This window comes from Magallana gigas, chromosome 6 (genome assembly GCF_963853765.1).
Source record: "Magallana gigas chromosome 6, xbMagGiga1.1, whole genome shotgun sequence".
NCBI lineage: Eukaryota > Metazoa > Mollusca > Bivalvia > Ostreida > Ostreidae > Magallana > Magallana gigas.
The window spans coordinates 8552275-8565313 of record NC_088858.1 but is presented as its reverse complement, the minus strand read 5'-3'; the positions used below and the strand labels follow the sequence as shown (position 1 = coordinate 8565313).

The 13039-nt window shown below is 35.4% G+C and overlaps 1 protein-coding gene across 1 annotated transcript; it reads right to left on the bottom strand.

The window, feature by feature from the left end:
- Positions 1–5464: 5464 nt before the first annotated feature.
- LOC105340107 (putative amine oxidase [copper-containing]) lies at positions 5465–10748 on the bottom strand. The gene is made up of 3 exons (XM_011445964.4): positions 10494–10748; positions 6714–8810; positions 5465–6549 (listed from the first exon to the last, which is right to left on the bottom strand). The coding sequence occupies exons 1-3, from the start codon at positions 10533–10535 to the stop codon at positions 6256–6258; spliced, it is 2433 nt and encodes an 810-aa protein (XP_011444266.3). The 5' UTR covers positions 10536–10748; the 3' UTR covers positions 5465–6255.
- Between the last annotated feature and the right edge of the window lie 2291 nt (positions 10749–13039).

Genomic DNA, 13039 nt, shown 5'->3' with positions numbered 1-13039 from the left:
TTTTTTATTTGCGTTATAATTTGATTACTCTAAAATTGTGTGACAATCTTTACATCTGCTGTTGAGTTCATTATGTACTGGTAGCTGCAGGACTGTAGCTCCCGGTCTGAAAAAATTCGGATGGACGACCTGGGAGCTACAGTGCCTCCCATAGTAAAAAACTGCAATTTACGGCGCACAAAAAATTGCGCTAAGTTTGGACTTATTAACCTTATTTTCACACAAATTCTGTAAAAATAATTAGAACCATAAAATTCTTCAGCAAATTTACTACTGATATCATCACTTTACTTGCCTCAGACCTTCTCTTAAACATGATAACCGACCTCGGAAAATGAAGTATGTTAATTTACGTCGAGATCGAGAGTCGCCATTTTTAAATGTAAACAAACATGCACCACTTTAATTGACAGGGCTGGGGGTGGTGTTTAAAAGAATATCAGAGGCAAGTGAAGTGACGATATCTGTAGTAAAATGTCCGAGGAATTTTTTGGGATTAAATATTTGTACAGAATGTGATCGTAGATGAGATTAATCAGTCAAAACCTAGCGCATTTTTTTGTGCGCCGTAAATTGCAGTTTTTTACTATGGGAGGCACTGTAGCTCCCAGGTCGTCCATCCGAATTTTTTTCAAACCGGGAGCTACAGTCCTGCAGCTATATGTACTGGCACATAAAGCCACCAGTATAGCTAGGGTTTTTTTAATTTGACTTAGATATTACTTTTATAGTCACTACCTGAGTTCAGCTTCATACTGTATTGAAATCTAACTAAATAATAGTTCCAACTATAAACGTTTGTTTGATTTCTTCAAATAATCAATTTCTGTGCCAAATTTCAGCAATAATTTTAGGAAAATTATCATTTTTGTTTGGGGCCCCATATTTCTAAAAAAAAAAAAATGGCATGTGACATAGGTCACAAATAAAATAAATGAACATTTTAGGTCCCCATCTTTATATCCAAGTGGTTTTCAGATGATTGACATTACTATTAATTCAGGTGCCAACCTCCTTTTTAAAAAAAATGTATTTAATAACATCCTGAAAGTATAGACGATCATAAACAATCGTCGCTCTCAAAGGTAAGTAACTCTGATTCCTTTTTTAGCAATAATAGGTTTCTAAAAGTTACTCCGCATTTGCTATACGACAGTACATGTATAAAGAAGATGGGTATACATCTGATTCAGACAGTAGTACAACATGGTGCATACACCAACAAAGTAATCTGTATGTTTACAATGTATTTCAATAGAACTCACCTGTATACAGCTGTACATATGTACAACATGCCCAACGAGTTCATAGACTAGTACTACACCTTAAGGTATAGGATATCAGTACAATATATACATTTATTAAAATGAACATTTCTTTTATTAAAGCAAAACGAATGGTAGACTGATCTTTATATGCATGAATTTGATCATCGTCGCAAACCCACGGTCGGTCTTGCTTCAAGAGAAGCAAGATTGACCTTGGTGTCCAACGATTGAGTGTGATTAAATAAAAATATCTATACAACATACAACAGTACAATATACATCAATGCAAACGAAAATTATACTCATATTTACAAAAGAAAAATACACGGGTATAAATTACTATATAGTACAACACAATGCAGACAATCGTTAAGCATAAAAACATTGGGAGACGTTAATGCAGTCACATATCCGCCAATAAAATGACCATTTTATTAAATGATCGATTTTTCAATCAAATATTGCAAAATGTTTAATTGATAAAATAAATAAATTGAAGGATTTGTATAATGAATTGATCCGGAAAGTGGGTATTCAGAACATTTTAACACAAAAAGGGGTAATATTCATTGTAAGGATTGAACAATTTCAATGGTTTCAACGTTTACGGGGAAAAAACTATAATCGCCAAAAGATAGAAAGGAAGGATATTAAAGTTAAAAAAAACGATCACCACAATTTGATAGAAAGATACGAGATACAGTATAACGGTTTGCTTAGGTCTCCCACTCATCAATTTTTTGTTAAATTTACGTACAGTTAAATATGTTGCCAAACAAGTAGACTAGCACTTTAACTGTCGTTTTTCCCAATTCACAATTTTTTAGTATTTCGTAAGCATTTTTTTCGTCCTAAAAACACAACATGAATGGCACTTTGTAAAATACACCATGTACAGATCATTGTAAGCAAATTTTTTGGATGATCATCGAAAGATTACAGATAGCATCCACAAATTTGCATCAAATTAATTTTATCGACGGAAATTCTTAAGATTTTAGACTAGGGAAAGCAAATTTGCAGACTTGACATCAGATTTTTACACCGAATTCACGATGCTTGCTGATAAAGGATTATTCCCATCCTTAGTTTCTGAATCTATAGCGGAGCTGTACGCTGTTTCTTCACTATCTAGGCTTTGAAATGCGTTAGACCGTACTCACCTCGGGTAGATAAACATACTTACAATCCGACGCGGGAAACCCTCCCAGACAGTGTTCATTCAGTAAAACCATTATATCCGTTTTTATTCTGTTTCCAGGTTGATCCCGAGTTTAAGGTAATTGTCTGTGTTTAAATTTTATTTATTTTTTTTGTTATTCATAAAAAAGTTTAGATAAGTGGGTAATTTTTACTTTTTTTTCAGTATAGTTTAGGATGTAAAAGATGAGGAAGATTTTGTTTTTTATATAGACTTCACTTCATAGATTTGACTTCTTAATTTATATAATAAGTATAAATGCATATTTTAGATCAGTACCTATGGGAAGAAGAGGTCTGCGCGTGCTATATATTTTCTCTTTTTTCTGGCAAAGAACACTGCGCGCGGTGAGCAAAAATAGCCAAAGAAAATAAAGAAACAACGCTAACTGTCTTGTAACTACCAACAATGTCCTTCTTGCTTTTCTAATTAAAGAAGCTGCCCATATGAATAGTGGTAAAATGTATATCAACAAGTAATCATGGGCACACCAGACTAAAGCATCAATGATGTACGACAAACACAAGTATTACATATGGGTCATGATAGTATTACGGATAATGTCTCACCACTAGTAGTCAAAGTTTGAATTTAAAGTACTTTATTTGACCAAATGATCAAACACAAAAAAGGGAACAATTTTTCTTATCAACCCCGGAAAGTACTGTTTCTGATTTTTAAAAAAAATATAAAAAGAGGCCTATGGGCCACATCGCTCGCCTGAGCAAGAATAGCCGTAACTCTAGCTGATCAATTCAGCATTACAGTACCAAATTTAGAATAGCTTGACAATTAAGTACAGAGGACCTTGCTCAAAAAGTTAAAAAAAATCTTCGGACTTTTATCGACATGTCTTTATGTTAAATAACTAGGTTCTTTTGTTGTTTCAGTATTTATGAGAAAATTATCTCTATTCCCATTACCCCCCCCCCCTTTTGTGACTTCATTCTTATTTTGTAAAAACTTTTATCTCAGCAACCTGTGCTTTTACACAGGATTCAGTTTTTCTGATTAAATGATTTATCAGAACAAGATTTTTAGAATTTTTTTTCAATAGATTCCTTGTAAAATTTCGATCCCCCCAATTGTGGCCAGACCCTACCCCCGGAGATCATAATCTGCACAAAATTGAATCTATACACAAGTTGCAGCTTTTTGGGCCAGTGGGTTTTAGGAACAAAATTTTTAAAATATTTTCTATACCTACATATTTCTATGAAAAAATTCGACTTCGAATCCCATTGCTTTTGCGAGGAATATTTTCAAAGATTTTTTTCAATCTATTCCTATGAAATAATTCCCCCCCCCCCCCCATTGTGGCCCCAACCTAAACCCCGGGGGTCATGATTTGAACAACTAACTGATGATGCATTCATACAAGTTACAGTTTTTCTGACCAAATGGTTTTTGAGAAGATTTAAAAAAAAATTAATAATAATTTCTTAATTATCTTCCCTTTTAAAGTAGCGTTCATTTGAACAAACTTGATCCCTTTTACCCAATAATGCTTTATGTCAGGTTCCAGTGGTTCTGGAGAAGATGAAAAGCTTACGACGACAGACAACGGACACATTTTGATTAGGAGAGCTCACTGAGTCTTCGACTCAGATGGACCAATAAAAGTTGAGTGTTCGTCGATCAATGTAAATGTTACTTCACACGTAGAACTGATTAACGAGATTCTTGTCCAAAGTTACACGTAAACTACGCACCGAGAAATGATCAAACTTACTCCCACTGAATCCAGTGTCATAATAAAAGACGTCTACATTCTAATAAACCGTGCGTACTCCGGGTTTCGTGCTGTTTTCTCGTGTGCTGTCAGTTCTTTCACTACAACTGTCGTATAGTGACCTACATCAGGCTGATTAACGAAGAAAAAAATAAAATTGTGGAAAAAGTCAATTAGAGATGACATTTATTCAGGCGAGATTAATTGCAATTTCAGCACAAATTTATTGTTATTTTGTGTCCATCCTGTGGATTAATCGACTTCAAATCAATGTTTTACTACACTGCAATCTTGCGTAAGTTGTGGCATTTGACCTTTGAAAATTATATGCCGACAGGCCAGGTCAAAAGTTTGTGTCTGGGGCTTAGGTGCTTTACACCGAAACTTGAAGTACATACCGATCAGGCTGTCAGCCTGTATGTTTATTGAACCCCAGACAGTCTTGAAGCAATCACGATAATATTATGTTTAACTGGATTTTTTGTATACCAAGGCCAATTTAATAGAAAATTTCAATGTGGCTGCACTTGAAATTATATTCGATTAGATATGATGAATTTTATGTATCTTTAATTTTCGGACAGAGAAAGAGAGTGAGAGAGAATAAATAAATTATCAATTTAGTATTTTGTTGGATGAGCATTGACATTTAGCAGTACAGATATTCTCACAACAGTACGACTACTTGTTTATCAACGTTACCAGCAATGACGACGAGTTAATCTCTAATTATTGACATGGGAACGTCCAAGATTATTGGAGACGCTGATTCCCAGATAGCGAGTGATTGGCCTTAAACCCAATTAACCGATTTCACACAATACAATAGAGTAAAAAGAAAAATGCTTAAAGTCGGTCAAAGAAAAAATTGCATTTGTAGAAATGACACTTATATCGAGATTAAGCTCTATCGGTTTAATTACAAAAAATCTTGCGCTTCCAACATGGCGAAGATAGATAGCAGCAGCAAGGATAAATAGTATTTTCTCAAGGCAAAATCTAGTAAAGAATAAATGGCCTTGTAGAGAAGTGACCCCTTTCTGAGTTTGTCCCATTCACCGTGCGGTATAGATTCGGCAGACTCGGGTTTACTAATGCCCTGGGATTGGACTAGTGCCTGGTTTCCGTTACTTTCTCTTTGGGAGTGTTCGATTTGCCGACAAATGCATTTAATAGACAAAAGAAAGAGCATAAAATGTCCAAAAAACCAAGCAACAACCAATCCCGAGGAAAAAAAATGAAACTTAATCAGTTTGGAGATTTTCATTTTTATTGGTTTTTTGTTTTGTATATTTCATTTTGGTTTTTTTTATAATAAAATAACATACATATGAATAAACAGTCATACTTCAGTTTTCTGATTAATTTAGGTATACAAATATCGTACATGTATAACAGATACACAAGTCATGACCACAATTAAAACAAAACACAATTGGCCCGTTTTCACAAAGACAATAGAAATATATAATTTAACAAGTATTCACAATTTATCGCTTGATAATTCAAGAAAAACATACAATCCACACTTCTCCTTATCTCTACAATCATGTATACTTAACATTCGTTCAAAAATTGGCCGGGATACGTTTCTATTTGCGCTATTGACATCAAGCAGCAATTTAACGCTCAAAGCAATAACCCAAGAAATCATATCCGCGCCGTGCCTCAGCGAGACCAGAATGGACGGTTTGTTAAGCTTTATGAATTACGCCAATTGGATAATTCAAAGACAATTCCGGGGCTGAGTCACTTGATATTTGCACATTGAGATAAAAACCGACCAACTGTTTACACACTCTTTCTCATTCCCAACCCTTAATTCATAAATACACGACACCCACATATCATAAATAGTAAGGTTTTCCCAGCATGTGTTGGCTCAAGTTTCGGATTTTTCAGATAACAAGATAACGAAAAATTCATAATTAAACTTTGAATAAAAACAAACAAAAACGTAGCATGGAACAATATTTTTAAAACATGAAATTGAAAACAAGTCGGTAGAATGCTGCCATTCAAATATCACTTTTCTCCTAGAATATCCGCGTTCTTTATGTGAACACAGTAGTACTATTTTTTGACATATGAACATCCGGGTACTTTGGAATCGGACTGCAGTGGTGGGTATATTTGTGATGTCTTTCCACATTGGCTCCCTCTGTCGGTTTTTCCGGATCCTTTGGAGTTATGCGTACTGAGTCCTTAGACCTCATTGACGGGTCTTCGTCAAAATAATTGAACGGGCTAAGAAAGAGAGAAAGCGCTCCCCCCGCCGTCAGGGTGTTTGGGAGGTTCTCCGTTTGTGGCAGGTGTTGACTTCCTAGTGTTACCCAGGCTACCAAATCCTGAAAAATAAGGAAATATACAATAAGGTGCTATTGCAAAAATTAAAAAAATTATTAGCATTTAATTTATTTAAAGTGTTTCAATGCTAATTTATATTTATCAATTAAAAAGGAACGTTGCATTGGATTAAGTTCAATATAAATATCACAGCCAATAAGCGTACCTCATTGACTATATCGTCATCGTCATCTATGTATGACTGGAAGTTGACTACCGGCTTTTTGGCATCCCACATAGTAAAGATAGAGCTGCTGGATTCCTCCCAGTCTTTCTGTTTGGTAATGGCCACTTGGTAGCGTGCCCACGATATGGAGCGGCTAAATCCGTAATTCTCGGGAAGAAGAAGTTTTGACATTCCAGATGGTTTAATTCTGTAAGACCGTCTGACATTTTGAGGTGTGTGTTTTCCTATGTTGGACATCAGCAAATACTTGGGGGTGTCAAAGTTATACTTGTAGGCAGCGTCTTTCTCCGTTCGTCGAATATTTCGATCGTACGCATTCTGAACATGGTGATGACCATACCAAGGGTCAGTCTTGTTCTCCATCTTGATATCGAGAGTTTCAAATATATTCCTAGTTCCTTTGATATCGAGATCAACCTTGAAATTAAAAAGATGATTATGAAGTCCAGCTATGACAGTTTTTCGCACATGCGCGCCGTAATTTTCTTCTTGCGGGACGTAGAACGAGGTTCCTAAATAACCGGTCAGCAGAACCCGGATCTCAACCATTCCGTTTTGGTAGAACATGTAATCAAACACATAGTCATAGTTAATGACACTCATAATAGTTCTTACAACGAGTACAGAGTTAACCATTCCACCGTAAAAAGCGCCGGAGCGTCCGTACGCCCGGTGACGTCGTAGAGGATAGTTTGCATTGTGCTCAAAAACACAAAAAGCGTTTTCATACGTGCGATGACCATTCTCGTTGGCTGAGTACAGGTAAGAGTGGATAAACTCGGCATTTTCGGGACAGTCAACGCTTGGGACTAAACCCCGAGAACGAGTCCCGAACAGACCGGCGCTGTCGGCGTAGTACAACATCCGGTTGGTCGGACTGAAACCTGAATACAAGACTGTTACTTCCTGCATGCTTAATTCGTATATAATTCTCTCCGAATCAAATTTAATGTCGAAAAGCTGCAGGCCATTCGTAGTCGACATTTTGTATTTCAAGTCCCAAGTCATATATTTAATTGAGTTTCCATTTACTTCAAATCGAGGGCCGTCGGGGTAGAATTGCCGCGGCGGCCGTCTACCGTTTTTAGGGAATTGGTTCTCTCTCATTTCAAGTGAACTAAATGTCCTTTCTTCTCCTGTAGGGAACGGAATTCTGGTTTTATTTATTTGCTGACAAGAGTACGCTTTTAGGAAAACAGACAGCGATTCAAATAACTGATTTGCATACCATACATCTAAAATTCTCCACTCTTTGGGGTCGCTCGAGGTCATGTCTACTAAAAACTGAAAATCTAGAGGGTGCAGGGTGTAGAACTCAACGTTATGAGCAAACCAAAACCACGACTTCCTCGTACCTTCGGGAAGGTAGCCGCTGGATATTGGAGTCATCGAAAACCGCAAACACTGATTGCCACAATTAAACGGGGTTGCGTTGTAACTTTCAACAAGTACTTGGTGAGCCTCTTTGGCAACTCGGCCTATAACGTATCTGTATATCGCCATGAACTCAAAACTGGAGAATGGCCTATATATATAAGGAACTTTTGTCGTCCGTGCAGTTGTGTTAATTATTTCTGCATATGTGATATTTGGAAGGGGACCGACAATGTATTCTCCAATAAATGGTGGGTTTTGATCCCCATGCATTATAAAAACCTTAGCCTCTCTTTTTGGCTTGGGGCCATTGTTATCCCAAAAGTCTATTACTTCACTTTTTCTTGGAGTATGAACCTCAATAGCATGAATAAAACTTTGGTCGATTTGTGCTTCTTTGGGGTGCTTTAAGTTCATTTTGTCGTGGAGATAGTCGACAACCAAATTAATCTCTTCTTTTGACAGTGTATCCAAAACACTGCCATGTGCTCTTTCCACTGTCTCCCAAATCTCTGATTCTTCTAACTCTTCTGCCGGACAAGTGCCATAATTTGCGCTAAAGGTATCTATTTCTTGATCTTTGATTATCCATATTGATACGCATAAGAACATAAAGATGAAAGTTGAAAGTGAAAATAGGAAGGTCAGCCACTTCCACTTGACGGTGCTGTCAATCAATTCTTTCATGTTGACGACAGTATGCTGGAAATGAAATAAAAAGAAAAATTATGATGCGTTTCAAATACTTGAAGTTCAATTAATATTAATTATATGCGCATTGCGAGTATTAAATGTGTGGGGGTTAGTATTTGAAAGGAAATACCAAGTTTATCTAACTTTGATACAGATTATCTCAACTAGTTTTATTGGAAGATTTGAGCTGTGCTATTTATCTTTGTCAACATTTATCAATCAGAGCTGTGAATGGTACATGTGACGTATTAGCTAGCCGTCCCCCTCGGCGGTACAGGGGGCGCTGGCCTTGGTGATTGTAGGAGAATCGAACAAATATTAAGCTCAGTCTCAATCTAATGAACGGAAAATAGCACAAGATAAGCTCTAACATTTAGCTGATTCTAGCGAGGATTATACGAATTAAAAGATTTTTTGTTGAACAAAGCTGTAATTCTGTTTGTAAACAGTGAAAGAAATTGGTTCTGATTTCTTTTGATCTATTTCTGTTTTAATTGATTGTCACATAAATGCAGAAACTATGATCTACTAAAAACAAAAAGAATGCACGGACTCTGAACAGAACTAGTTTCAGGATTTATTTTTTCCCTCCAGTCTTCAAATATTGTGGGTTTTTTCTTCAGGTATGTGAATTAATTTCAATGAATAAAAAACTTTGGTTTTTTCATAGTTGTAAGTATAGTTTGTGGGATACACCGTTATAATCAAAGTTAACTTTTCTCCAGTGGTTTGTATACGAAAAAAATGTCAGAATTCGGTCAGTTGCGCTATATACCGGTTGATTGAGGAGCGATGAGCAGTGTTTTAGATTACGCGTAATTCATTGTAAACAAACGTGGCCTAACTTCTTTAGCTTCTGACCTCCGTATCTACCAACCTACAAACTCTAATGCCAATATTCCGTCTGGCTCGGGATGGAAACCAAGTATGCGTCAAAAATTTTAATTCATTTGCTCCACTAACTTTAGGAAATACACTAGATTTTTTTCTCTCTTTGCGATATTTTACTGGAATGACCTAGTGGTTCCACCTGCTTTATACAAGATAATCACCCGTAAATATAGGTTAATGTTTCAAATTCTTGGCCTTGGAAATCAGTCGAGAAATCAATTGGTTTTTAATGTTTCTAAATAGAATACATATCACCCACAGGCAAAGATAGTTCGTAATTTAATCATATGGACAAAAAGTTTGCAAGATATGCGTTATTTTCGAACTTTCCTTGACTCTTCCGCAAAACTCCCCCCCCCCCCCCAACCTTCACTTAAAATGCATTGTTTGCATTCCTTAATGGTCTAGACACCTTCAGAGAGACGAATAATTCAGCTGTCATTGTATTTCATTGATAAAACACACGAAAAAAATATCTTCTAATGATATCTGGCAAAAAAAATTTCTAGAGATATTTCTTTCTGCTCTTAAAAAACTTAAAACAATATAATGCAGCGTTCACAAAGCTTATCTGAATATAAAAACAAATTTTTCATGAATCTATTTTTTAATTTCCCCTTTTTTTTTTAAAATTCAACCACTTTTTAGAAATAGTTTGAGAATGACGATGTGAAAGCTATTCAAAGAATTATTAGGATCGCAATTTATTTTCAATTACTCAAATAAAACCTTACAGTTCTTTCATACAATAAAAATCAAAAAATCAGTACGATTATCAACACAGATTAATGAGGATCTTACCTTCTTCAGATAGTGGACAGTGACACTATGATGATTGTGCATGGTTCCTCTTAATTTATGTTGTCCGGGGATGTAAATTTGTAATACTGGTCACAAACTACGCCGATCTGCTGTCAATTTATCCGTGACCACGCAATATAATGTCCAAATTTTGTACTCGGAAAATATCCTTTTAGGAACTTTCGAACTTTTAAAGTGAGAAATGAATAAATTAAAGACACAAACTGTAGTGTCTCTCTGCTTCGAATTCCCATCGTTTTCAATTTATATAAGAATATATACCTACGATGTTGCAGCAAATTATCGAAGGTGTGTATCTCTTGGTCACGTGACCCATAGTTTTCAATAAGTCATTTCTAAAAAAAAAAAAGAAAAAAAAAAAAGAAATCACCATTCATACAAATTAACGGTAGTATTAATAATTCTTCGGCGGAACGCGAAGGAAGAGCCCAATAATCAATCGCTGGATACTGGGACCGCCTCTTTAACATTGGCTGCGATGTTTCAATGCAGTTCTCAGGCAGAACGCCACGCCAACGTGTACTTACAACGTTAGTAATTATTCCATTTTATTTTTTTAAAGTTGTATATTCTGAAAAAAGGAAAGGAAAATAGATTTTTAGCCATTCTGGTTTTTTTTAGATTATATGGATGTATTTATGTTCGTGAATGTGTTAGAATTATACAAAATAATTCATTATTTAATACAGTGGCTATATGCTGGTAGACGGGAAACAAATGTGATTTATCATTATTCAAATATCGACCCTTGTGAAACTATCAAAGTACACGATTATATGTATGCTAAAAGAATGAATCAATGATGCTTGGAATATGGAAAAAAGTAATTCGGGAAGAGATATTCCGCTACCATATATATTAATTTAACTTGAAGGATTTTTTTCCTGAAAATTGTCATGGCCATGGAAGTTATGCTAATATTGGAGTATGAATTAATTTTATTAGATATTTATTAGATATAATCTAGCTAAAGGGTTGTTCAGTAAATAATGGTAAAATCGCATAATTTTGAATATGCAATTAGAGAACATAGCAAGCTTTCCAATGTGTCGACTGAATGAACAATTCAATAAATAATTCGCCTTTTATGCCAATGCACTTTCTTTTTTCATGTGAAAATTTTTCATAATAGTTTTTGTTTAAATCGGAATTCTTAAAGACAAAGATTTCCATGCATGTCCGTTTAGGTAGGGTACTTAGCGCATTGACAAATCTTGTAATAAATTGGTGAAGGTTTTTATTGATAAAGTAAAAACCGAAACCAAAACGTTATTATTAAGGTTATAACGTCAAAAATGAAGATTTATTTTTATCTTAATTTTTATATTAATTTTTTTAAATCTTGACATAAATTGACTTTATCTCAACTTAATTTTTCTCTAATCAAATCAATATTTGAGATAAATCACTTCAGATTATGTAAATACACTTTTAAACTGCAGTATGTTTTGAGAGGGAAAATGAAAAACAAGAATAAAGAAAATATTTGAATGGATAACCACATTATCATTTTATTGTTGGTAAAATTGCAAAATAATTTAAAAAGGGTGATCTATGCTGCATTTGTTAAACTTTACAAGAGTTATAATCAAGACTTCTAAAACTTTTGGGGGTTTTTTCAAGCTGAAAAAAACCTCATTATTTTTTTTTCATTATGGTTATATATTACAGGTGAATTATTGGTTATTTAGAGTTGCGTGTGCCTGATAGTAAAAGATAGACCATAACTATGGACAATATAATGTATTTACTCCCGTAGTTGAACTTGAATGAAAGCATTTCACGAGTGCGTTTCTTGTCAATTATCGACATGCATTACACAGTACTTACGGTGAAGAAATTAAGATGCAACGGAAAGAATAAAATCTTTATGATACATTTATTCCACTTAGCCGATGCAAAAACTACGCTGATAAAATTTGTCTACTACGAGGTCATTGATTGACCCAGACAGTATGATATCCACCGCCGATGCCAATAATAAATCTGAACTGAGCATAGTATGTAATGCTTTCAGCGAACCAACCAATGTATGTTGTCTTTACATAACAATATGTTAATGCACTATGATGTGACTGATAAACAAACATATTATAATAGCAAAAACACTAACAACTACGAAAATGTTATCTACAAAAATAATTTTATTGTCATTTACAAATGAATATTGAGAAGAACTATCGTATCGTTGCAAACTACCGGTTAAGTCCATGCGCGGATCTAGGGGGGGGGGGGGGGGGTCGGGGGGTCCCGACCCCCCCTGGAAAATGAAAATTTATTAAATTTACATAGTAAAATTATCGCGAAAATATGCCTCGGACCCCCCCCCCCCCCCCCCGGCAAACACAATTATCCTTCGGACCCCCCCTGGAAAAATTTTCTGGATCCGCGCATGAAGTCTACAAGCTTCCTGACGATTAACAAAGTAGCAACATAGAAGTGACGAGTACGGGAGCTCCACACTAACAAACACCCTCACTGTACGACAGGGCCAAGCCTGTGTGGACTATTGGCTCTATCAGATA